At 50.5% G+C, this 25,153-nt stretch overlaps 2 protein-coding genes across 4 annotated transcripts; one reads left to right on the forward strand and one right to left on the reverse strand.

The window, feature by feature from the left end:
* Nucleotides 1-2,649: 2,649 nt before the first annotated feature.
* SYCE2 (synaptonemal complex central element protein 2) lies at nt 2,650-16,503 on the forward strand. The gene is made up of 5 exons (XM_088017104.1): nt 2,650-2,679; nt 3,320-3,435; nt 13,186-13,396; nt 15,070-15,258; nt 16,329-16,503. Exons 1-5 carry the CDS (start codon nt 2,665-2,667, stop codon nt 16,374-16,376), a joined length of 579 nt encoding a protein of 192 aa, XP_087873230.1. The 5' UTR covers nt 2,650-2,664; the 3' UTR covers nt 16,377-16,503.
* Nucleotides 15,019-21,865, reverse strand: GCDH (glutaryl-CoA dehydrogenase). Of its 3 annotated transcripts, XR_003606947.2 has the most exons (12): nt 21,553-21,865; nt 21,427-21,462; nt 20,988-21,131; nt 20,782-20,844; nt 20,318-20,488; nt 19,474-19,603; nt 19,175-19,391; nt 18,571-18,674; nt 18,166-18,291; nt 17,694-17,854; nt 15,781-16,239; nt 15,019-15,289 (listed from the first exon to the last, which is right to left on the reverse strand). XR_003606947.2 is itself a non-coding variant. In XM_028088940.2 (11 exons), the coding sequence occupies exons 1-11, from the start codon at nt 21,641-21,643 to the stop codon at nt 16,166-16,168; spliced, it is 1,317 nt and encodes a 438-aa protein (XP_027944741.1). In that variant the 5' UTR covers nt 21,644-21,865; the 3' UTR covers nt 15,710-16,165. The 3 variants fall into 3 exon arrangements, 2 of the variants coding, with proteins under 2 accessions (XP_027944741.1, XP_027944742.1); XM_028088940.2 differs by lacking the exon at nt 15,019-15,289 and having other exon boundaries at nt 15,710-16,239; XM_028088941.2 differs by lacking the exons at nt 15,019-15,289; nt 21,427-21,462 and having other exon boundaries at nt 15,710-16,239.
* Nucleotides 21,866-25,153: the final 3,288 nt, after the last annotated feature.

Consider the following 25,153-nt stretch of genomic DNA (forward strand, 5'->3'; position numbering starts at 1 on the left):
AACACAAGCAGGGGGAGTGAGAGAGATGCAGAAAAAAAAAATAGACCCAGTAGCCCTTGGGAGATTGGTGCCCCCACACCCAGGGCCTAGAGAAGCCCACAGCCTGAACCTGTGGGGACCCTGATGCGGGGCTCGATCCCAGGACCCTGGGATCATGACCTGAGCCAAAGGCAGATGCTTAGCCCACTGAGTCACCCAGGCGCCCCTAGAAATTTCTCATATACCTTCTGCCCCCACACGTGCACAGCCTCCCCACCACAAACATCCCCACCAGAGGGGTGCATTTCTTAGAATGAATGAACTACATAGACACATCCTAATTGCCTGCACTTCATGGTTTACATTGTGGTTCACGCTCTGTGTTGTACATTCTCTCGGTTTCGACAAACGGGTGATGATGCGTGTCCATTGTTCTGGTATCACAGCGTATTTTCAATGCCCTAAAAGTCTTTTGTGCTCCACCCACTCATCCCTCCATCCTCCCCCTAAAAAGCTGCTCTTTTTTAAAAAAAAGTGGTCTCCTGAGAATTTCATGGGAGCTCAGAAGAGGAAGAAGAGTAGGGTAGAGCTTCATGAACCCACATTGAACATGAGTGGGATCTCTCTTAATGTGAAAATATTTTAAAGCAAACCTCTGTCTCCATGTCTACAGGGTCAGCACACTTTTGGAAACGTAAACAGTTCTTCTAGAACCACGAGGTCACTCTTGTAGCCAGCACAGTCGGCAGTTGAGGCTGTGGGCTTCTCTAGGCCCTGGGTGTGGGGGCACCGATGTCCCAAGGGCTACTTGGTCGATTTTTTTTTTCTGTATTTCAAATTAAATAATTCAGTCATACAGAAAAATAACTCGTTCTTCCAACAAATGTGCACCTCCTGAGTGCCAGCAGTGTGCAAGCTGAAGACTCAGCAATGGGCAAAGTGACTCAGGTCCCTGCCCTTGGGAGTGAACCTGGGGGGAAGGGGGTACACTGGAGACATAAACAGATGAGTACAGAAATGGAGGAAGGGGTAAAGCCACAGAAGAGGGAAGGTGGTGGGGAAGGTTAAGTGTATATAGCATAAACTAACCCAACAAGCGCTTAGGAATCCATCCCCAGTTGGATCAAATCTGAACACGGACTATGTTTGTTTTGGATCTTCTGCATTTTAGATCTGTGACTAATGGGTTGAAGACCCTATGGGCTTGTCCTAGTTCCTTTTGCCAGCACCTCACTGAGATTGCTCCCTCCTGAATGTGGTGTTTTCTCTTTCTCATGTGTTTTTAAACTTTTGCTACTACATATTTTACTTTAACAAGTTTGATTTTGCTTATTTTCAGAAGTCACACAGACCCTGCACCATTAAAAAAAAAAAATCGTCCTGCATATTGTGTGTTGCTTTTGTTGCTTTTTGGTGTGTATGTGTGCATGTGTGTGTGCACGTGTGCTTACCAGTGAATCTTGAGATTTTTCTCATAGATAATCTTCAAATCTGATGCTGCAGGAATGTACATTTTGTTTACACTGTGGCTTTGCCACAAGATACTGTTAGCTGCTGTTTATTAAACTGTGTTCTAGAAGTTTATCTCTGCAACCCTTACAATAGTCTGATGTTTTAGATTTTACTGCCTCGGTTACAGGCAAAAATGGATTTTGAGAACGAGTGGCAGTGTTATGCCCCGCCCCCAGCCCCTCTCGCCGGTAAGACCAGATTCAAACCACATTCTCCAGAATGTAGTGTCAACATGGGTGCTCTGGTCATTGCGTGATGGGCGACAGAGTCCTGCACAGGATTCCTGCTGCCTCTCCTACATGGACACTGACCAGTGAATTGGAGCAAAACCCCAACTTCTTGCTTTGGCCCCCAGCCCAGCCCATACCCTGCCCAACTTTGATCCTTCACAACCACAGCTACCCCATTCCCTGTTCTCCCCACCAGGCCTGGCTTCTCCTCAAGCACACTAAGTTTGCTCCCACCTCAGGACTTTGGCACACGCCTATTCAAATCTTTTGCCCATTTTTAAGTTGGGTTGTTTTATTATTGAGTTGTAAGAGTTCTTTGTAAATGCTGGCTGTTAAATTCTCAGATATATGTTGAGCAATATCTTCTCCCAGTCTGTGCTTCCTCAGGTGACAATTATTATTGTTACTATTGAGGCATTATTGTTATTACTACTATTAGTAAGGGATATGGGCCCAACTCTAAAGGCCAGACCCGCCATGCTTTTAAGGAGCTACCAGGTTTAGAGCGCACAAGTAACTGATTCAAGGTGATACTGCAGAAGTTTTTTCTCTGAAGACAACAGGTCATAATCAAGAACAGCAACGGTCAGGATTTTTTATTGCAAGGACTTCTTGGGGCTCAGCGCAGACGAACTGAAATCTAAGAATTAACGCAAAGACGGCTCGATTCCCCCAACCCACGCCTGGCCCGGGAAACCCCCACATGGGCACGCACACGCACACAGACCACCCCCTCCTCCGGGCGGCGCCGGCTGCGCGCGCAGCCTCTAGGACAGCCCAACCGCCGGTTAACGGCCAACTCCTACCCGCTGCGCGAGCAAATTCTCAAAAAGAGGCGGACCCAGGAGCACGTGATGCAGCACGTGCGCGGGGGCCGTGCGAGCCGGAGGGCGGGGCCAGAGCGTGCGCAGAGTGCTCGAGGGAGAAGGCGGGAAAAGGCAGGATGGAGCGACAGGGAGTAAGCGGCGCTTGTTTTCCTTAGCGAGGCGGGTGGCGGGTGGCGGGCGGGCGGGCGGGGAACCGCCGCGATCTCGGGCTTCCCTGGTGGACCCTAACCCAGCCGCTTGTCTCCTGCCATCGGCGCCACCCATCGCCTGGCCGGGTCCCGATTTCCTGACTGACTGACCAGGCCCCGACTGACGGACGGGACTGTGTGACCGACACGCTGACAGCCCGGGCCAGAAGGACGGACTCCCACGCATGGCTCGTGGCAGGAGCAGGGTAGACAAAGGCTCCGACATCCATGCGCCGCACCCTTTTCCTATCTTCTTTTTCTCCTACCTCTTCTCCTTCCTCGGAGGACTCGAGCCGCCGCACACACCAGTTAGGAGCCCAGCACCCCTCCCGGCGCCTCTGCCCTCACCCCAGCCCCTCCAGGTCTCCCCGCCTCTGTACTCCAGCGCTCCAGGCGCAGGCCCTCCCACCGCACGTCCCCGACCTCGTGGTGCCCGTCCCTAGCCCCGCGCGCCTCTCCTGGGTGTCCCCGGCCTTTCGGAGCGGCACACGGAGGTGCGCGGGGCCAAAGGGGCGGTAGGAGGGGATCTGACCCCTTCTCGCCCTTACCCCTCTGGCCTCTCAAGCGCTGGCTGTGCTCACAGGTGGACATGCCCCACGTAGAATGCAAGGACCAGGAGCTGCAGCCGCTGGGGGAGAGCAAGGAACGGCAGCAGTGCGAGGAGAGCCGCGAAGACGAAGCTGGTCGGGGGTCGGCTAGGTGAGGAAGCACCCTGCAGGACGGGTCCACACAGACCCCTGGGTCCTTCTCGTTCACCCGGTTCTTCCACGAGACCCTGCCAGTGTCTGCTGTGGGTGCATTTGCTCCGCGTACTGGTCAGGCATCTGCCATGTGCGTGGCATGGTTCCAAGTACTAGGACACAGCAGTGAGCTGACACTCTAGAGGAGGAGACAGACTGTAAACCCGGGAATATATAGTAGTCAGGAGACACTAATGCAGTGTGGGGGCCAGTGGTGGGGGCCGGGGTGGAATAGGGAGAGAGTGCCAGTTTGGATCAGAGGGTTAGGGAAGCCTTCGTGGAGGAGGTGACGAGTGAACCATGAGGCAGAACTATGCTCTAGACAGAGGAACAGCACCTACAAAGTCTGGGAGGAGGACTGTGCTGGAGGAGCCAAAGAGGGTGATAGTAAGAGATACAGTCAGGCAGGTAGTGGGACTTTGGGTGTTAATTACCCATGAGAAGGTTTGGAATAGAGTGACATGGCAAGGACTATTGTTAATAAAGTTTTATTGGAATGTAGCTACGCTTGTCTGTGGCTGCTTCTGTAGAGTCAAGTTTTTGCAACTGAGACTACAGAACCCACAAAGCTGAAAAGATTTACTATCTGGCCCTTTATGGAAATTTGAAGTCCTCTGGACTAAGGTATTAAAAGCCTCCCTCTGGCTTCCATGTAGCGAATAGATTGTTGAGGGCAGGAGTTTAGAAGCTGGGAGACTAGTGAGGAGGCAATTGGAATCATCTAGGTGCAAGATGACTCCAATTTGGCCCATGGTGGATCTATTGAGGTGATGAGAAGTCAGATTCTGGGCATATTTAAGAAGGTAGAACTGATAGAAGTTGCTAAAAATGGATTAGTTGTTGGAGTTGAAAGAGCAGCATCAAGGATGACAAAAAAAGTTTTTGTCTCATACATTTATTTATTCACCATATATTTCTTGAGGGTCTGCTTTGGCCAGACAATGATGATGAGCATGCAGCAGTGAACAAATCAGAATTTCTGCTCTCTTGGAGCTTTCTTTCTTTCACTTAGCAGTATGCACTTAAGGTTCCTCTGTATCTTTTCATGGCTTGATAGCTCATTTCTTTTTAGTGCTGAATAATATTCCATTGTCTGGATGTCCCACAGTTTGTTTATCCACTCACCTACTGCAGGACGTCTTGGTTGCTTCCAGGTTTTGGCAATTCTGAATAAAGCTGCTATAAACATTCATGTGCAGGTCTTTGTGCAGACTCAAGTTTTCAGTTCCTTTGGATAAATACCGAGGAGCGCCATGGCTTGATCATATGATAAGAATATATGTAGTTTTGTAAGAAACTGCCAAACTGTCTTCCAAAGTGGCTGTGCCTGTCATCAATGAAAGAGAGTTCCTGTTGCTCCACATCCTTGTCAGCACTTGATGTTATCAGTGTTTTGGATTTTCACCATTTTAACAAGTGTGTAGTAGTATCTCGTTGTGTTGATTTGCTGTTTCCTGGAGAGATAAGAAGTTACACATCTTTTCATATGCCTATTTGTCATCTGTATGTCTTTTCTGGGGAGATGTCCAGATTTTTTGCCCCTTCTTTAATCAGGTTGTTTGTTTCCTTATTGTTTTTAAGAGTTCTTTGTATATTTTAAATACTTGTACTTTATCAGGCATGTGTTTCACAAAGATTTCCTCCCAGTTTGTGGCATATCTTTTCATTCTGTTGAGAGTGTTTTGCAGAGCAGAAGTTTTTAATTTTTTTTTTAAAGATTTTATTAACTTATTTATCTGAGACAGTGAGAATGAGAGAGAGAGAGAGCACATGAGAGAGGGGAGGGTCAGAGGGAGAAGCAGACTCCCTGCTGAGCAGTGAGCCTGATGTGGACTCGATCCCGGGACTCCAGGATCATGACCTGAGCCAAAGGCAGTTGCTTAGCCAACTGAGCCACCCAGGCGCCCAGAAGTTTTTAATTTTAATGAAGTCCAACTTACCAATGTTTTCTGTTGATATTACATCTAAGATGGTCCTCTAGATTTTTTTCCTATGATATCTTCCAGGAGTTTGATAGCTTTGTGTTTGACATTTAGGTCTGTGCTACATTTTGAGTTAGTTTGTGTGAAAGTATGAGGTCTGTGTCTCATTCTTCTGTCCATGGCTGTCCAGTTATTTCAGCACCATTTGTTGAAAAGACTCCTTTCTCCATTGAATTTCTTTGCTCTTTTGTCAAAGAACTGTTGACTATATACGTGTGGGCCTATTTCTGGGCTCTCTATTCTGTTCCATTGATCTGTTATCTATTCCTATACCAGTACCACACCATCTGGATCACTGCAGCTTTATAGTCAGTCTTGAGGTCAAGGAACATCAGTCCTCCAACTTTGTTCTTCTACTTCAATATTGTGTTGGCTATTCTGGGTCTATTGCCAAGCTGACTTTCTAAAAAAGAGAGATAGACAATAACAATAAAATAATGTGATTTCAACTGGTGGCAAGTGCTGTGAAGAAACAAAACAGTGTGGAGCAACTAGAATGATAGGGAGTTTAGAGTAGTTAGAGAAGAGCTCTAAGGAGGTTACATGACAAAGGGCAGCCAGGAAGTATCAGGGGGCCCAGATATGCCAGGCAGAGTAGAAGTCTCTGAGGTATGAATAAGCTTGGTGTGCTCACAAAACAGTCATAAGATCAGCATATCAGCATTGTGATTGGATGCAGAGGGATACCCTGAGTCCACGGGACACCCATACCCTCCCAGTGCTTCCATCTGACCGAGAGGCAGATACTAAGTACTGACACAGAAGAGATTGGGGTGCTGGGAAAACGTTTCCCCTGGGGGCAGCCAGCCCCCAAATGGGGAGCCAGAGACAGCGCCCTTGAAGAAGCAATGCTAAATCAAAAGGTAAGGGAGAATGGATGTTGAGTGGCCATGGGGGTGGGAGGAGGGGCTGAGAAGAGTTTATGGGAAGGCCCTCTGGCTCAGGGAGCTGAAGGCAGGCCCGTGTGGCTGGGTGTGGTTGTGAGTGCAAGAGGAGCACTGGACGGCTTGGCAGAGGCCAGGTCATGGGGCGTTTTGTCAGCTATGGACTTTATTAAGAGGACTTTTTTTGGTAATAGCTTGAGATATAATTCACATACTATACAATTCACCAACCTAAAATGTGTAATTCAACTATTTTTAGTACATTCAAAGAGCTGTGCAACCATCACCACAGTCAACTTTATAACATTTCATTGCTCCAAAAAGAAACCTTGCACCCCTAACCACCATCCCCCGTGTCTGCATGGTGTCTGCCTCTTCCCCAGCCCCTGGTAACCACTACTTTCTGTCTCCATGCATTTGCTTCTGCTGGACATTTCATATAAGCAGAATCATACACTTATGTGGTCCTTTGTGACTGGCTTCTTTCACTGAGCATAAGGTCTTCAGGATTTATCCACACTGTAACATGTATCAGAACTCCATTACTCTATATGGCTGAATAATATTCTATATTATGAACGCACCATGTTTTACTTAGCCATTCATTGGCTGATGGACATTTGAGTTGTTGCTGCGTTTTGGTTCTTGTGAGTAATGCTGCTGCAAATATCCTTGTATGAATTTTGGCAGAGACATACATTTTCATTTCTTTTGGGTAGATACCTAGGAGGGAAATCACTGTGTCAGAGAAGTGCCATGTTCTGGTTCCTGTTTTTAAAAGACACTGGCTGCTTTGTGGAGAATGGGTGGGAGCGGGCATGAGTGGATGTGGGAAGATCAGGTGGGAGGCTCCTGTGGGGGTAGCATCTAGCAGAGCAGACAGACAGAAACTCTCATGGGGGTGGGGATCATTTAGTGAGGCATGAGGAAGGGGATGAACCGAGGATCTCTCCCGGCTAGTGTGCTACCAAACAGGGAAAACGCCATCGTGTCAGGCATTGTGATTGGCAGCGGGGATACCCCTGCTGTGTTGTGCTGGAGCGGGCTCCTCCTAGCTCACAAGAGCCAGTTCTACACATCTCTTCCCAATATAGCATTTAGCCATTTTATGTTGGTAGCTTGAAATTGGCTAGAGTGGGAGTTTGCACCATGGAAATTGGCAAACACTACAAATTAGGCCTTTTTTCTCCCCCACGGAGAGCCACTTGCTAAATGTTTACTAGCACACCGCTTTATCCCCCCCTTTGGACTGGTTTCCAGCAAGTAATGGTTTCCGTGGCAGAGGCAAGAACATGAGTTCCATTTTGCCCTTATTGAGCTTGCGGTGACTGGGGACACGCACATGAACATGTCCAGCATATAGTTGGACTTGCTGACCTGGAACTCAGGGTGGGACAAGGGGCTGGAGATGGCACCATGGGAGCCACCGTTTCAGTGGCAGCTGTGGGGTGAATGCGCTCACCTGGGGAAGGAGTGAGACAAGGCCAGGCTCAGGACAGGGCCCTGAGGACTCAAGGTATAAAGCCAGCTTCCCCCGACCTCCAGATTCCTCAGTTGTAGAGCAGACTACAAGGTGGAATGGTTTCTAGGTGTGTACTATCAATTGGAGACCAGAAAAAAGAAGGAAATGACTGCAGTCATTTGTTTGATACCATCTTCCTGCAAATAGGGTGTTTAGACCTGGATATAAGTGGCAAAGAGACATAGACAATTGCATATTAAAGACTTCAAGGAGTTCTACTAGAGCTTTGGGCCGGAAAAAAACAGATGGATTAGAACCAGTGCAAGGGCCAATTAATAGATCCAGCAGCAGATACTCCGCGACATGATTAAAATATGAACGCATTTCGGGAAAGAAAAGCAGAGGGTGAGGAATGGGCTCAGTAGCTTTGATTCAAACCTTCCCCTTCCCCCTTCCTGGCTGTACTTCAGCAAAACCTCATTTCGCCCAAGCACCAGAGATTCTGTTGTGTTCCTCCTTGAATGTTTGATTAGCTTGTCTCCCCTCCTGGGACTGCTGCCTGCGGTGGTCATGAGTGGCTGGCGGCTTGTTTACTTGTCTATCTGTTAGAGGCCACGGAGGGAGGGCCCCATCAGCGGGCGGCTCTGGCTCATACGCCTGCCAATCACAGCTTTACCTGGAGTGAACAGATGGTCTCTTCACTTAGACCCATTTCCTCACCGTACCCGGGCCCCCTGCCAGCATGGGCCCTGCTCGGAAACTATGTCCTAATCCTCGCAGCTGAATTAGGGACTCCTTAGAAGGATAGACTATAATAGATGAGCATGGTGAAGTGTTCACAGCCCCCACCCTAAAGCCCCCCTGCCGGACCCCTCCGTGGGGCCATGCACACCCAGCCTGCTTTGTTGGGCCTACTTCCATTAGCTGGCCCCCATCCAGGGTTGGGCAACAGAAGCAGGCCTGGGAATGGAGGAAACCAGTGAAGAGGACATCGTGCATTTTGTTTATTAAAGTTAATTGGTGAATGCAGGCCCAGGGAAGCCTATGATTCATTAGCATCCTGATGAATATGCAGCTGCTGAGTATTAAGAGAAATGAAATGGAAAGAAAGAAATCCCCAAAGGAGAGGTTGGAAAAAATCAAGAAGCTCTCTGCAGACATCTGATGCAGGCTCTTGTACCACAACAAAATTTGAATGAGATGAATTCAAGTGATTTTTCACCATTTTCGTAGCTGCCATGAAAACCATTCCATCCTCATCCCTGGAGCCTGAGGAAGGAGCGACTTTGAACTGTTAGCAGCACAAGCAGGTTGTTAGCAATTGCATAAAAAAGAAGCACCTGTTTTTATCATTGATTTTAAATTCAGATCCTTGCACAGTTGGGACAAAGCAACTGTGGGTACAAGGAGGTTTGTGAGTGGAAATGTTATGCATGGCTCTGGAAGATGTTCATTCCTTTACATATTCAGTGAATATCTGTGCGCCTTTGGGATGCATAGAATGCCGTCCCCACCCTAAGCGTGCAGTGTCCTGGAAGGAACCAATGTGTGTAAACCGTGGCAGTGTTGTGATTAGTAAGTGGAGGTGCTGTGGGGGTGCACTAGCAGAAACTCCAAATGGTGAAGTTGCAGGAAGGGAAAGTCATTTCAGGCAATGGCTGATGAGTTTGGTGATGTGAAATGTTCCAAACTGCTCAGAGTGGAGGGTGGAAAGGGAAGGTGGCAGCCAGGGCCCTGGAAGGCCTTGTGTGCTGGGCGAGGGAATTTACTTGATCCTCTGGCAGGTGGGGCTCTCAGGCTGTCAAGCAGTAGGACATCAGATTGCAGTTTCGAAGGTCCCTAGAGACCAGGTGAGAAATGATAGGTGTGGAGTTGCAAATGATTAGGTAGAGAGGAGATGATAGGTTTGGGAGAGACTAAGGGGGTGGAAGGGAGGATTTTCTGACAGGATGTGGAGGACAGAGAGAAGCTGGACTCCAGGCTGACTGTTAAGTTTCTGGCATGGGGACCAGGTGGCTTTTGGTGTCATTCACAGAAGGGGAAGGAGTATGGCGATGTCGGTATGCCCATTTGGAGTTTGAGATGCCTCTGGGACAGCCAAGTGGAGAGGGCCTGGAGGCAGTCAGATACATTGTTGGGAGCTCAGGAGACAGGTGTGGGCAGAGGATGAACTTGGGGGTTGTGGAAGGTGGATGGTATTGAAAGTCCTTGCTAGTCATTCATTCATTTATTCCATGCCCCTTTATTACTCCTATCATGAGGCGTAGGTATTATGGACATGAAGATGAGTGACACATGGCCCAGTCCTCCCAGAGACTACATGGGGAGGCTGAGGTGCAGGCCTTTACGCTTTGTGAGGTGGTGGGTGGGGGTTTGCAGGAAAGGCCAGTAGGGAAGAGGTTTGGGGGTCCTGGCTTCAGAGCAAGGGTGTGAACGATGGGGTGAACAATGGTGTGAAGAGAAGAGAGCGAAGCCAAGCAACAGAGCCGACCTGTTGGGAACGGCAGGGAAGGGTGGTCAGTAGCACCAGCTGCAGCCAGAAGGTCAAGGGAATTACGGTCTGCCAGGTGCAACTGGGGACCTTGGCAGGAGACGCTTCATTTGAGAACTGGGGTAGGAACCAGTGGGCAGAGAGTGAGAGGTGAGAAAACGTGCTCAGAAAGTGCCAGCAGCTCTTTCTAGAAGAGCTACATGGCTGTGAAGGGGAGGAAAGAGGGAGGAGGCTGGCTGAGGGATACCTGGTGTTTGAGGGGAGGGGTGTCTATATGTGTGCTGTTTTGAAACGTAAGACCGGGGATGACATGTCCCGGAATGGGTCAGCCTAAGGGAGAGGTCAAAGGTACAAGAAGAGGGTGAGGTACAGAGGGGAATGGGATTGGGAGCCCCACAGAGGCATGGGACCCTTTTCCTGCCTGCCAAATAGGGAGTTTGGAAAGAGGAAGGGTGGTTGTGGATCCATTTGTTGGGGGGGGGGCAGTGGAGGAAGTTACTGGCTTGCACTATTTCTGTATCTCCTCAGGGTGAGGGGAGGCAAGTGTGCGGTCAGGGACAGAATTATGAAGGTTTGGAATGGCTGGTAAGAATGAGAGAAGGAGGTGACCAGAGCACAGACAGGATGCCCAGTGACCTTGAGGACCCCCCAGAGGCTAGAGAGCTAGACCCTGCAGTGACCCTGTTCACAGGATCATTATTTCCTCCAGTGTCGTTCACGTTCCTAAGTTTAAGAAAAGATATAACGCTTGGTTATGGAGAGCCAGGGTGGGGTTTTGGTGTGGGTGTGACACAGGGGTGAAGGGAAGCGGGCTGAGACCCCCAGCTGAAGACTGTAGTGATAGACCCACTGGTTTAGGCTGAACAGGAGGGCAGTCAGTGCTGAGGTCTCAAGGAAGTCAAACACCAGGTTTTCTTGAACCCATGTCCACAATTCCATTATCGTCATGCAAAGCATGGCTGTCTTTTCAAGAGCCATCCGCTTTGTGTTTTTTCACATGCATCCAAATGTTACAGAAGTCTGAATGTTAAACTGTCAATGTGTGGAGTGAGGGGGCCTGGCTGGCTCAGTCAGTAGAGCATGGGATTCTTGGTCTCGAGGTTGTGAGTTTGAGCCCCAAGTCAGGTGTAGAGATTACTTAAAAATAAAATCATAAAAAAAAGGAAAAAAAATAAAATACATGTCCCAGATCTGAATTAATCTCCTTCTGCCTCACTTCTCTGTAGGAAAGCAGTAATCGCAAGCTAGGAGGCCATAAACTCCTTAGTGAACCTCTGTCCTGAATGCTCAGGAAGGCTTTAGTTTGTCTATTGTTTTCTAGCTGACGTAAGTCTTTGCTATAGATTATCTGCCTCAGAGACACACTTTCCCGTCTTGATAAATGCATTGACCACACACACACACACACACACACACACATACACATGTATCTTGCCTTGGAGGCTGATGAACTTGCATGCTTTGTATGAGGCCAGAGGAGGGTGGAATAGATCAGATGGAAGGCATCCTTCTTCATTCATTCAACAAACAATGGAAGATTTACTATGTGGTGAGTGCTGGGAATTCAGAGATAAACAGGACACAGCCTTCTGGGGAGATAGGGATAGAAGCTGTGACAAGCACATGCAGTGATAGAGACAGGCACAGGGTCATGGACAGCTTCTCAAGGGAGGCATTGGTGTGGGCTTGGTCTCACAGGTCAAGTCAGAGAGCAAGCACAAAGCCACAGAGGCAGGAAGCGATCTGGCAAGGAGTACTCAAGGGCCAGGACACAGCTGAAGTCTTGGGCCTGAGAACTTTCATGCAGGCAAAAACTCTGGCCACCCAGGCTCTTGTGCTCAGGGATTTTACTGTGCTTGTATCCTGAGCCAAAAGGAAGAGCTTAGGCAGTCAGGAAACCACCAAGAAAAATAGTTTTATGGAGAAAGCATCCAAAAATCAAGATGTAATTTTCTAAGTAATCAGTGCCTGGCTTGTGGTCTTGGCCAACTTTATGGTTGCTTGTGAACTGGTATATACAGGAACTGTTCTGTTGGCACCTCTGAGTCGCAGCCATTAAGAGCTAGAAGGACCTCAGAGGGCAAAGAAACTGAGGACCCAGGGCAGCAGAACATGGGCTGGGGAGTCAGGCCAGCTGGGTGCCACACCCAGCTCTATCACACATTGGCCAGTGACCCTGGGAGAGTGACACACCAACTCTGCGTTCTCAGCTACGAGGTAGGTAAAGATGATTGAGTGGACCAACCCCAAAGCATGGTCATGAGGATGCAGCAAGACAAGGTGTGCAGCTTAGCACCGTGCCTGACAGACAGTGCTTACAGATCAAATAAAGCAGAGATACAGAACAAAAAAAAAAAAAAAAAGAAGGAAAGAAGGGAGGGAGGAAGGAAGATGTACCTTAAACATTTTATCTTAATTTAAAACACCAAGGGGTCTGCTAATAAGAGTACAACTTTTTTTTGCATAAGTTTCATTCACATTGCATTACCCACAATTTCCACTTCTTTGTTTTTAAATATTTTATTTAAAGTAGGCTCTACACTTAACGTAATCTTTGCCCCAATCTATAGTTGTTGATATACTATAAACAGTATAACTGACACTCATTTCAAAGCAACAAGTTGGTGTAATAACATGATAGTGGGCTTTGGAGTCCAGCAGATACCTCTGTTCTGGAACTTTAGGTGGATTTTGTTTGTACCTCTGGGTCCGTTTCCTCAGTTATAAAATGGAGATGCTGTCCCTGCCTTCTCAGGGCAGTGTGTGAATGAAATAAGCAAGCGTCGCCTACAGGAGACACACCACACTGGTTCCCCTCCCACCATAGAGCTAATTCAGATCAGCACTCTTGGGAGAGTTTGCTGTTGACCTCAGTTTCCTGTACTTTCAGAAGTCAGGTTTCTAGCCCCTCTATCGCCACCTCCAGTGCCAACCGCCAGCTGATGATGCTAGAAGGGAAGTCAGGATCCTACTTTTCCTCTCTCGAGTCAAGCATCGACAACCTGAAGAAGAGGGCCCAGGAGCTGATTGAAAACATCAACGAGAGCAGACAGAAGGACCACGCACTCATGACCAACTTCAGGGACAGCCTCAAGATCAAGGTGACAGATTGTCCCACACACTGCAAAGCCCCAGAGGTCAGGGGGAAGGAGTCCTATGTAAAGGGTGAAAAGGGGAGGGAATGAGCTGCTGCTGAGCGTCTTTGAGGCTCTAGGCCTGTTGCTCAGCAAGCTGCAAATAGTACCTCATTTCCCCCTTACAACAGTCCTGCCAAGAGATCAGACCCATTTTATAGATGGTAAAGTAAGGTTTGGAAATAATTTGCTCAAATGAAGGAGCCAGGATGAGGAACAAGGGTCCATCTGCACCCGCAGCCCACCCTCTTATTTCATGCCAGGGCTGATGGCCATGGGAGTAGGGGCTGAGGCATAGCCTGCATTGTCACACCCATTTGTCCTCCAGAAGTTGGTTTGTGGGGCACCCGGCTGACTCATTCAGTAGAGCATGCAACTCTTGATCTCAGGGTTGTGAGTTTGAGCCTCACGTGGGGTGTGGTAGTTACTTAAAAACAAAAATCTTTCCAAAAAAAAAAAAAAGTGGAATGGTTCGTGATGGGAGGGTAGGGTTTCCTTGACATGGCTGGGCCTTAAAGTGTCTACTAACAAAGCCAGATATTATGTTCAGGTCCAACATTAATGATGGTCCTGGATGTTTCTTCAGAATGCATAATGAATCCTATGAATGGGACAGCTTGTTGGTCACATATGGGACACATATTATGCATCTTTCAATGACAGGCTAACTTTTTTCCCTTCTCCCTCCTCCCATCCCTACCAGTACACACCCTGGTACCTCAGAGAAAACTTAGAAAGTAGAGGAGAGTATACATAGCAGAAAAAATAGAAAACATTCCTATGATCTCACTACCCAGAGGCTACTTTGTCACATGTTTTCTTCCGGTTTCCACTGCATATTTTCTTCCTAACCTGTCTGAGCCTGTACTATATACATACTTTTGCATCTTCCTTTAAAAAAAAAAAAAATCAAGTGGCGCCTGGGTGGCTCAGCCATTAGGGTCCTGGGGTCCTGCGATCGAGCCCCACATCGGGCTCCCTGCTCTGCGGGAAGCCTGCTTCTCCGTCTCCCACTCCCTCTGCTTGTGTTCCCTCTCTTGCTGTCTCTCTCTCTGTCAAATAAATAAATAAAATTAATATATAGGCAATTTCACTTCCAGTCACTGGAATTGTTTTTACCATTTTTTTTAAGGACTTTATTTATTCATTTGAGACACAGAGATAGAGAAGAGAAAGCATGAGCAGGGAGAGAGGCAGAGGGAGAGGGAGAAGCAGGCTCCCTGCTGAGCCAGGAGCCTGACGTGGGGCTCGATCCCAGGACCCTGGGATCATGACCTGAGCCGAAGGCAGACGCTTAACCATCTGAGCCACCCAGGCGCCCCTTTACCATTTTTATAAAATAAATTGCAGGGACGCCTGGGTGGCTCAGTCGTTAAGCGTCTGCCTTCGGCTCAGGTTATGATCCCAGGGTCCTGGGATCAAGCCCCACATCGGGCTCCCTGCTTGGTGGGGAGCCTGCTTCTCCCTCTCTCACTCCCCCTGCTTGTGTTCCCTCTCTCGCTGTGTTTCTGTCTGTCAAATAAATAAATAAAATCTTTAAAAATAAAATAAATTGCAGAAATCTTAGCAAGCCACTTAAAACAAATGTCTTGTGATGCTTCTTGTTTGATTTTCTAAAAGCACGCTTTATTTTTTAAAAGGTTTCAGACCTGACAGAAAAGCTAGAGGAGAGGATGTATCAGATTTATAATCACCATAACAAGATCATTCAGGACAAGCTCCAAGAGTTCACCCAGAAAATGACAAAGATCAGCAATTTGGAAACAGAGCTCAAACAAGTGTGCCACACCGTGGAGACCGTGTACAAAGACCTGTGCATCCAGCCTGAGGTATGACTAAACACATGCATGTGGGTGCCACCTGAGAAAGGCAAAGACGAAAGTAAATGTCAACACAAACCAAGGACGTTAGCACCGCGCCCAGCCCTAAACCCCACAGGGGCCACTATCACTGCAAAACCCTTGATGCTCTTGCCACCTCACCTGTGGCCCCTGGCTCCCTCTGAGGCAGTGTGTCTGAGCTAAGAAGCTAGACAGTTGTTATTTCCCACCACTGTGTGGTCAGCTCTGTGGTGACAGAAAGGACAGTGTCTACAGCCCTAAGCCCTGGTCAGTGCCTATCCAGGGTTATTACAGCAGAGCCAAAGACTCTGGCACAGGCCACACCACTTAAGGGGGAAATCCCTACCACATACCCAGTCACCTCACAGTCACCACATTTTTCCTGTGACTGAAATGACTTTGTGGGTGGTTACAATTAAAAGTGGCCCACACCTTGGGGTCAGATATGCAGACTTTATTATTCTCTCTTTCACTCTCATTCTGCTCCAACATCCAGCATAAGGCACTTACCCTCAAGATGGGAGGGTCAGAGGGCACACAGTGAACTCTTGGTGTGTGGGGGGATTTGCTCAGTCAGACACCAGAGGTTGCTTCCATGTCACTCTCCTTCCCTCTTCCTGCTCCCCTGTCAAGAGAAGCTTCTGTTCCAAGATAAGTGGAATCCATCTCCGTCCACGGTTAAAAGTGGGTTGAGAAACTTGGTACAGAGAGTCCCATCTTTTTAAGGAACACATTTGAATGACTTCAAAGGGAAAATTTTGATAATTAAGAATCAGTGTCTCTCACTTCCCACTATAAAAGTTGGCTCCATCTGCCACCTCCCTGAGTAAGCTCAGAGCACAGCGTTTCCCTGGGAAGGAGCTGGAGACCATCTGGGCTCCTGGGTGAAGTATGTTCACTTGCTGGCCGTGAACGCCTGGATCCCTGTGATTGCCCTTCCAAGGATCAGAGCATGAATGTCATGAGTGCCTGGACGAGATAAATACAGAGTTGGTTTGGAGTCTGAAGAGCTCGCAACCTCCCTTTAAAGTCAATCTTCATGTCCCTCCTCCCCCTAGGCTACTACTTTGGAAGAAGAACAGGCCCACAAAGATGGCGAATGCTGAGAGCTACCGGGAGAGAGTCCCCTCTTGGTGACAGCCACCAAGAGAAAGCTAAGAGGCCACCATTTGGGCCATGCCGAGAAAATTGTTTTTCACAGTTCTGTAATGCATCTTGGCAAAAAAAAAAAAAAAAAAATACCCCTAGAATCCTTGTGCTAGACCCAAAACTTCAAGTCCAGCCCTGGCAATGGGCCCAGCTTTGGTGCTCCCCACACTTGGCCGATTCACCCCACCCGACCCTGCACAGTTGGTTAAACGTTTGATTTTCAACCCGTTCACGCTTCTTTCCCACAGAGGCTGAGAAAGCTGATGAGCTCTGTGGAAATATGTCAGGCCCTTTCTTACCTACAGAAGGGATGGGAAAGCAAACATCAGATAAATTGCTTGTCCCAGCTGATCTCCCCCATCCTAAAGCCGCCACCCCACATCCCACACTCTCAAGTCTGGGTAACATTTTTACAAGCCTCAGTGCTCTCCTTTGCTCTTCCTCAGTTTAACGGGGTGGACGAGATTATTACCTCCCTTTTATGGAGCAAAATAATTATGTTTACTTCCCAAAGTGCACATCTGACCCCATCCCTCCCCTGCATAAAACTCCCTGAAGGCCCCCCCTCTGCTTGCCCTCAGGGTCATTCCCACACCAGTAGGATCCCCCCAACCCCAGCCCTCCCTCTTGCTGTTTCTGGAATGTCCCATCCAGAATAGCACACAGAAGCTATTTCACTGTCTCTGCCCAGGTTGCTACACTTCCCTTCAGGCCTAACATGGTCCCACTTTCTCCCCAAGATGAGCACTTGTACCCCTTTACATCGCTCCCTATTTCTGCCTGGCTCACACGAGATTGTACTTTTTTTTTTTTTAATTGTCTTTTTCCATGTTTGTTTTCCCATGAGGAAAGTGTTTTGGGCCCCATGCAAGTTACAACCAGTCGCCAGGTGCAGACACCACAGCCTGACAATGATTTATCTTTTTTCTCTTAACATAAATGGAGTCGTGATTCCTGTGTGTAGCTGCACTTTTGCTCCCTGGCACCCACCAGCTCACTAGGCATTGTGCCCCACTCTGGGGATGTCCGAGGAGATAGTAAAGCAATCTGGGGAGCACCCCTCCTCCCAATCACCATGGGGGAAAGGGCTGAGAGCATTTCACTTCCCCAGTCCCTGTGTGAGCCACTCCAGATGAAGAACACGGGTGGGACTTGCCCCAGGTCACACTGCTAGTGATGACAGCTGGGAGCAGGACTCAGGCGTGCTGTCCCCTCCCTTCTCTAGACAGCTGAGGCCACTGTGACACTCCTCCCCCCAGAGACCCAGCCCCTACCTTCATAGGTGTTCACAGCCTCCAGGTTCATGGCATGCCGGATTACGTGATACTCATCAGAAATCCCATTCCCCCCTAGTATGTCTCGGGCCTGGCGGGCGATATCCAGGGCCTTCCCACAGTTATTCCTCTTCAGCAGGGAGACCATTTCCGGAGTGGCCCTGGGAGTAGCAGAGAAACGTCACACAAGTATGGGATCACAACTGACCCGAGGCATCCCTAAGCCCTGGGCAAACCCAGCCAGGGGAAAAAATTCCCCAAGTTATAGTCACAGCAGCAGACACTGAGCTCCCAGTAAGGGATAGGCAGGCAGTCCTGTCCCATCAAGGCCAAGAGGGAAAGGGACGGGTCCCCAGGGGCCACCAGGCACGAAAGACCTTTCTCCCCAGGACCAGCCACCACCACGTCCAGGAGGGACACAGGGTCCCCTCCTTGCTGCCTACCCCCTGCTCCCCCAACACACAGCCCCTACTTGTCTTGATCCTTCAAGCGTCCAAGCTGCAGGCAAGCGTGAAGGCCCAGCGCGATCTCAGTGAGCATATCTGCCAGCTTCTTCTGAATCAGCTGGTTCCTGGCCAGTGGGGCGCCAAACTGGATCCTAAGTGGGCAAGTTCAGGGTAAGTGTGGACATGTTCACCCCCCCAAGTCCAGGAAGCCTTCCCAGGCTGCCTCAAGTCCTCACTGAGTTCACCCTGGCCCTGTCACTGCTCAGTATCACCAATGTCACCGAGCAGTCAACCCCTCACTGCTCTAGGACTTCCCAGGCCATTTCACTGAGTGGGGAACTTAAGTCTGGTAGGCAGGGGAGGAGGTAGGGTAAGGGATGGAGCCCGTGCCCCCCACACCTCCCAAGAGATCTCATGGCAGCCCCACACACCTATCCAGGGTGTACTGCCGGGCCGTGTGCAAACAGAATTCAGCAGCTCCGAGCACGCCCCAGGCAATGCCAAACCGGGCATTGTTCAGGCAGCCGAAGGGCCCCTGTAGGGTCAAGAAAGAGGCCTCAGCCCCACCCAGGAGCTGAGAAGCCCTGGGCAGAACTAACTTACGTAGGGGGAAGCCCCCTCCCCAGATGTGCAGTCACTATAAACCGAGGGATTCAGGGCAGCCATTTCAATCACACAAGGTCCTGGCACCAAAGCTCATGCACACACAATTCTACCCAGCCCGGGATCTGGGTTGGATGCTCAGATCTAGGGAATGATGTAAGGAGACAGAAAGATGCACGTGTATCAAAGGATTAAGCTGGTTCAGCCTGTATGTGTCCTTGGCAGAGCCAGTATAAGGAAAATAGTCACCCCAAAGGGGCAATTTCCAAACATCAGTGAGCCAGGCAGAAGCTCTCAGAATCACTTGTGTGTGGGCTCTGCAAGCACAGGGACTGTGTCTGGTCCACAGCTGGGTCCCCAGCATGGGGCCTGCCCAAGGAAGTTGAACCAGCAGGTGACCTGATACCAGTTCCCAAGGTGGCCGCTGCTCACCGCCAGACCAGATACATCAGGCAGCACATTCTCCTCCGGCACCTCCACATTGTCCATGACGATCATGCCTGTGGACGAGGCCCGCAGGGAGAACTTGCCCTCAATCTTGGGGGCTGAGAGGCCCCGCATCCCCTTCTCCAGCAGGAAGCCCCGAATGCAGCTGTCTTCACACCGAGCCCATACGACAAACAGGTCAGCCACAGGTGAATTGGTGATCCTGGGGGGAGGGATGGGCAGTGAGAGTCTGGCCGCCTCCCTCCTGCCCCTGCCCACCTGCCTGAGACACCCAGACCCCTCACCAGGTCTTGGTCCCATTGAGGGTGTAGCTCCTGTTGGATGGGTTGTGGCGGGCTCTGGTCTCCATGCTGCCAGGGTCACTCCCATGGTTGGGCTCTGTGAGCCCAAAGCAGCCCAGGAGCTCCCCCTTGGCTGCAGGGACAAGACAGGGTCACAGGTCTGCCTGTCCCCCACTCATCTCTTCAAATGGAAATTGTCAGCCTCCCCGTCAAGCCAGGCCAAAGGCAGACCCAACTCTGTCCCCATGGCACTCTCAGGTGGTGTTGGTGTGTGGGGGCACCCCTCCCCCCGGCCACAGTAACAATGCCATGATGGGGAGGGGCCCCACAGGAGTCAGGAAAGAGATAATCTGTCTTGAAGGCAGTGAAAAGGAGTTAAGCAGGAGGAGGAAGGGTGGAGAGGAGTGGTTCCTGTGAGGGTACAGATGTGCAAAGGCACAGTGGTACATTTGGAGAACGCCAAGTAGCTGAGTCTGGCTGAGAAGGAGCAGTCAAGAGAATAGCCAGAGATGAGGTGGAATGGTCAGAGGCCTGCCTACTCATGAGGGGCCTTGTGGACCCAGTCAAGAAATTAAGACTTTAAACTTTGGGCTGGGATGGGGGAAAACAGCAAATCAGGAGGGAGATGATAGTGGTAAGAAGTGGGCACAGTCAAGAGAGACCTGGGGAGGGGTCAGTCAGGATCAGATGTAGGGGTGAGGCCCATGGTCTGGCAGGGGATTTGGGTGGCCATTGGGGCTATCCTTGAGGTAGGGACAGAAGGCAGGCTCTGGGGACCGTCCCATTCCTAAGTTCTAGATCACTGAGGCGGTCTTCCTTCCACCAGGCTCTACAGGCAACTGCTCACCCAGCCGGGGCAGGTACTTCTGCTGCTGCTCCTTGCTGCCATAGGCGTAGATGGGGTGCATGACAAGGGAAGACTGGACACTCATTGCTGACCTGTAGCCACTATCCACCCGCTCCAGCTCTCGGGCTAGGAGCCCATAGGCCACAGACGAGACTCCAGCACAGCCATACCCTGGTCGGGGGGGAGGTGGAGGGAAGATAGGGCAATGGGAGAAAAGTCCTGCCCAGCTGGGACCAGTGTGATTACTGGGCCCCAAGAGACAGAGCTATATAGGGGTGCCCAAGGAGGGGGCACCAAGCTGGCCCTAGTTTGAAGGTTTATTCATTTTTCCTCACAGCTACTTTCAGATGGAGGGATAACTAACAGTCTCACTTTGCAGACTGGGAAACTCAGGCTCAGGGATAAGAAGGGGCTTTCCAGGACACAGTGGGGACTGCAGAGTGTGGAGATAAATCTGTCCCTACCTTTGACGGTGGGGCCCAGCACACCAAGCTCCCCCATTTCTGAGATGATCTCCCGGTGAAAAACTGGAAAAGACAGATGCCCAAACTCAGGCCCAGTCCTAGCCCACTGGAGCCCCCATCCCAGGGACAGAGGGGGCCCAGGACCCAGCTAAAGCAGGGAGAGCTGCTGTGCATAGTGGAGGGTGCCCACCCGCCCGCCGGAGCACCTTCGTTGCGATTGGCCAGCAGGATTCGGGGCATGAGGCGCTCCTGGCAATAGGTGCGGAAGGTGTCCCTGATGAGGATCTCATCCGCTGTCAGCTGCCCCTCCAGCACCAGCGGGTCTCTCCAGTCAAATTCAGGACGCGAGGCTGGGACAGAGAGCAGAGAGTGGGAGGGGGCTTGACTCGGCCCAGCCCACCCGACCACCGCACCCTCCTCTCCTGGAATCCTCAGCCCCACTCCGCGACTCCCAACTGGCTCCTGGTGGATGTGGGGAGTAAAAAGCACTGGCAAGACGGCATTTCTCGGGGAAACTCACTACCTCTGGCCCTGGCCACGCCCTGCCTCCCCTCCAGGGCAGCCCTCGGATTCTGGGACAGAGCCCACTCTGGGCAGACAGTTGGACAAGGGCCGCAGACGCCTGGCGCAAGGAGGGATCCTTACACTTAGTCGCTCCTTTCTGTGTCTTCCCGCCCTTTTCTGCAAACACAGGACGGAAAAGTCACTCCGGAAAAGTCCCCCGAGCCTCCAGTTCCACCCTCCCCACCCTGCCCCCGACCCGACACTGACCAGTTTGCGCCGCCGCCGAGCCCCACCCGCGCAGGAAGCTCAGACCTGGTCCACGGCTCAACAGCCGCTCCGAGACCCTTCTCAGGGCCATCTGGGCAGCGGGCGGGCAAGCGGAGCAACCACGGCCAACCTGGAGGAGGAGGGGCGTCACAGCGGAATGGCTCCCACCGGCGGGCCTGGGCCCTGGCGTCTCTCGGCCCTCTCGGCCCTCTCGGCCCTCTCGCCCCTCTCGCCCCTCTCGCCCCTCTCGCCCCTCTCGCCCCTCTCGCCCCTCTCGCGGGTGCTTAACTAGCGCCTCCCGGCTCACGGTACAGTCCACAGTAAGACTTTTGACCTCTGGAGGGGGTGGGAGGGGCGGATGCCGAACGGGGCTTCTCATTGGTGTGTGCTAAGACCCGGCTCCTCTGCGGCTCTGCTTTTTAAAAGGGCCACGGCAGCCTTGCCTGTGAAGACGTGAGAGCCCAGGCGAAGGCATATTAGAGGCTTTAAGAAGCAGAACAGGAAAGGGGCGGAAGGTGAGTGCGCCAAGCCAATTGGCCAGCTGTGCTCCTGCCCTGATTGGCCCTAGGAGGGGGCTTGGCCCACGCTTGATTGGTCAGTTGCAGGGGCCGTGTACGGAGGAATTTTGGAGTTAAATGAGGAAACTGAGGCACAAGAAAAATGAGTCCTGGGAGCCTGGAGGGCAGACCTTGATGCCGCCTCTAAAGGCTGCTGTGGGGAGCAGGGGTAGAGGCGGGCTCCAGTGGGCGATCTCAGCCCAACCTAGCTGCCAGCCCGTCCCAGGAAGCACACGTAGCCCTGGGCGACGGTGTGTGTGACTTGTAGTGATTACCGTGCGCTGTTGCTTCCTGCATCTAGGTCTGTGATTGTGCGGGACTGACTCTGTATCTGTATGTGGGTGTGCCTACGACGTTGTGGGGCGATTGTCTGTGGGCGGTTGTGTGCCATTGTCACTGGCTGTGGCTATGTGCCTGAATGTCTTTGTGGTTTCTTGTCTGTGTAGTTGTAAGCTTGTGTAATGGTATTCCGTGCGATCGTATGTCTGTATGAATGATTCTGTGTTGTGATGGTTTTCTCTCTAGGTGTGGCTATTATTTTTGTGACAACATGACTGGATATTTGTGTGTATGTCTGTGTGGTTGTCTACCTCCATGTCTCAGTGTGATTTGGTCTGTGTGCATTTGGACAGGACTGTGAGTGCGATATGAGTATATGCCTGAGTGAGTGGCTGTTCTCACCTAGTCACTTTGATGAGCATTTGTGTGATGTGCATTTGAATCTGGGTGCACTGTGCTTGACCATCGCTGTATCTAAAAGGCACATATCTAGCATGACATGGCCTTTTCCCAGGTGGGGAAAGTAAGGCCCAGAAAGCAGAATGATCTTGCTCAAGGTTACCATGGGCCAAATGCAGAGCCTGGTTCCCAGGCCAGGCCCCTCCCTGCCCACCAGGAACACATCTCCCCACGTCGACATTCTAGCTATTTGTGTGTATATCATGTTCTACCTCACATACCATCTCTGAATGAGTGTGCTGGGAGTAACGGTGGGATTGTGTTCTGAGTGTGATCCCTGGCCTGCCTGTCCCCAGGTGCCTGGAACCTGGGTGTCCCTAGACTCTCCCACTTTCTGGGCCCTTCTTGCCCTTAACATCCATATGAAACAGTTTGAGCCCTCCTCCTCACACAGTAGGGATTCCATCACCACCCTGAGATGTCCCTGATTCTGCATGGCTCTCATTCTTCTGGTCACCTCCCTTCTGCAGCCAGTGGCCTCTCTCCCCCACCCCCTTCCTTTCCCAGAGCTCCCTACCCTGAAGCTGGTGTGGGTGTCAGAGGGTGATGTCAGTATCCACACCAGGAAACCCAAACTAAGTTTCAGGCCTTGCCACACTGGGAAGTCATTATCCCTCCTGGCCACAGGCTCCTAGAGGACAAATGCTTCCAGCCAAATTCCCCCCCCCTTCTTGCCTCCCATTTTAGAGCCACACAGGCCTGTTTAGTGCCTCATCCCAAACCAAGGAGATCTCTCCCCAAGAGAGACTCTGCTTTCTTCTCCAGGAACCCACTAATTCCAGCCATTTTATTTTATTGAGGCAAAATTCACATAACACAAATGAACCATTTTTTTTAAAGATTTTATTTATTTATTTGACAGAGAGAGAGACAGCGAGAGAGGGAACACAAGCAGGGGGAATTGAGGAGGGAAAAGCAGGCCTGCCGCCAAGCAGGGAGTCCGATGTGGGGCTCGATCCCAGGACCCTGGGATCGTGACCCGAGCCAAAGGCAGACACTCAACAACTGAGCCACCCAGGCGCCCCCATAAATGAACGATTTTAAAGTGAACAATTCACTGGAATTTAGCACATTCACGATGTTGTGCAACCACCACCTCTATCTAATTCCAGAACATTTCCATCACTCCAAAAGGAGACCTTGTACCCATTAGCAGCCACTCCCCGTTCCTCCTCCCCCTGCCCCTGGCAGCCACTTATCTTTATGTCTGTTCTTTTTTTTTAAGATTTTATCTATTTATTTATCAGAGAGAGCACAAGCCAGGGGAGTGACAGGCAGAGGGAGAAGCAGGCTCCCCACTGAGCAAGGAGCCCGATGTGATGCGAGGCTTAATCCCAGGACCCAGAGATCATGACCCGAGGCAAAGGCAGATGCTTCACCAACTGAGCCACCCAGGCGTCCCTGACTACCTGTTTTCAATTCTTTGGGATATATACCTAGGAGAGGAATTGCTGGGTCATATGGTAACTCTTCTCCAACTTTTGGATTGTTTAACTTTTGGAAGAATCACCAGACTTTTCCACAGTAGCTGCATTTTCCATTCCCACCAGCAGTTTACGGGGTTCCAATTTCTCTCTACATGGCCATCTTAGTGGGTACATTGAGCTGGCTTTTATATTACTTGCTTCCCCCTCCCTTTGTGGCACATGATAATATTTTGCCTTTTTGTGCGATGCGTTTGTGATGCACCAACTCTGATTGTGGGTCTGTGGTAATGTGTCTACATCTGAGCAAGGTTGTGCGCTTTTCACTATCAGAGTGCTAGATTCTATGTTGGCAGGATTGTCTGTCTTTGACTGGCCGTGCCCCCTATGGTTGGGCATTGGTAGCTGTGCAATTGTGTGACCACTTACAAACTGTGACCGTGACAGGGGGCCTGAATATGTAAGGTGGTAGGTTTTATATGGTGCCATGCACGGATGTGTCTGATGTATAGCTGTGTGCATTACTACATCATCGTGTGTTTGTGAGTGGTTGTGTGTTCCTGTGTTTTTCTGGAACAGTGTGTGATTGTGGCGGTAACTGTCTATGGGATTATGAATTCTATGTCTGAGAGATTGTGTGACCATATCATTGTGTAACCAATGCAGCGTATAGCTGTGTTTTTGTGCCTGGGAATTGGGTGTCTGTTCATCGTCTACATGATATGCAGATGCACAATTCCATGTGCAGGGACTATATGGTCTGTGTGACTGAGGGACCAGGAATCTGTGTCACTATGTAACTGCCTATTGTGTGTGGATATGACCGTGGACTAGGTGTTTATGATGTGTCCGTAGCATCCACCCAGGTTCCCAGGGCACAAC

Source organism: Eumetopias jubatus, unplaced genomic scaffold (genome assembly GCF_037043125.1).
Source record: "Eumetopias jubatus isolate StellerSeaLion01/CBP00866 unplaced genomic scaffold, mEumJub1_p1.0 scaffold_1, whole genome shotgun sequence".
Lineage (NCBI taxonomy): Eukaryota > Metazoa > Chordata > Mammalia > Carnivora > Otariidae > Eumetopias > Eumetopias jubatus.

Coding starts and splice junctions, on each gene's coding strand:
- GCDH (XM_028088940.2), bottom strand. CDS start 21,643: ATGGCCCTGAGAAGGGTCTCGGAGCGGCTGTTGAGCCGTGGACCAGGT. Junction 19,392..19,473: donor CTCAATGGGACCAAGACCTG/GTGAGGGGTCTG, acceptor CCCTCCCCCCAG/GATCACCAATTCACCTGTGG. Junction 17,855..18,165: donor CGCTTGAAGGATCAAGACAA/GTAGGGGCTGTG, acceptor TGCTACTCCCAG/GGCCACTCCGGAAATGGTCT.
- SYCE2 (XM_088017104.1), top strand. Junction 3,436..13,185: donor GCTGGTCGGGGGTCGGCTAG/GTGAGGAAGCAC, acceptor CTGTACTTTCAG/AAGTCAGGTTTCTAGCCCCT. Junction 15,259..16,328: donor ACCTGTGCATCCAGCCTGAG/GTATGACTAAAC, acceptor TCCTCCCCCTAG/GCTACTACTTTGGAAGAAGA.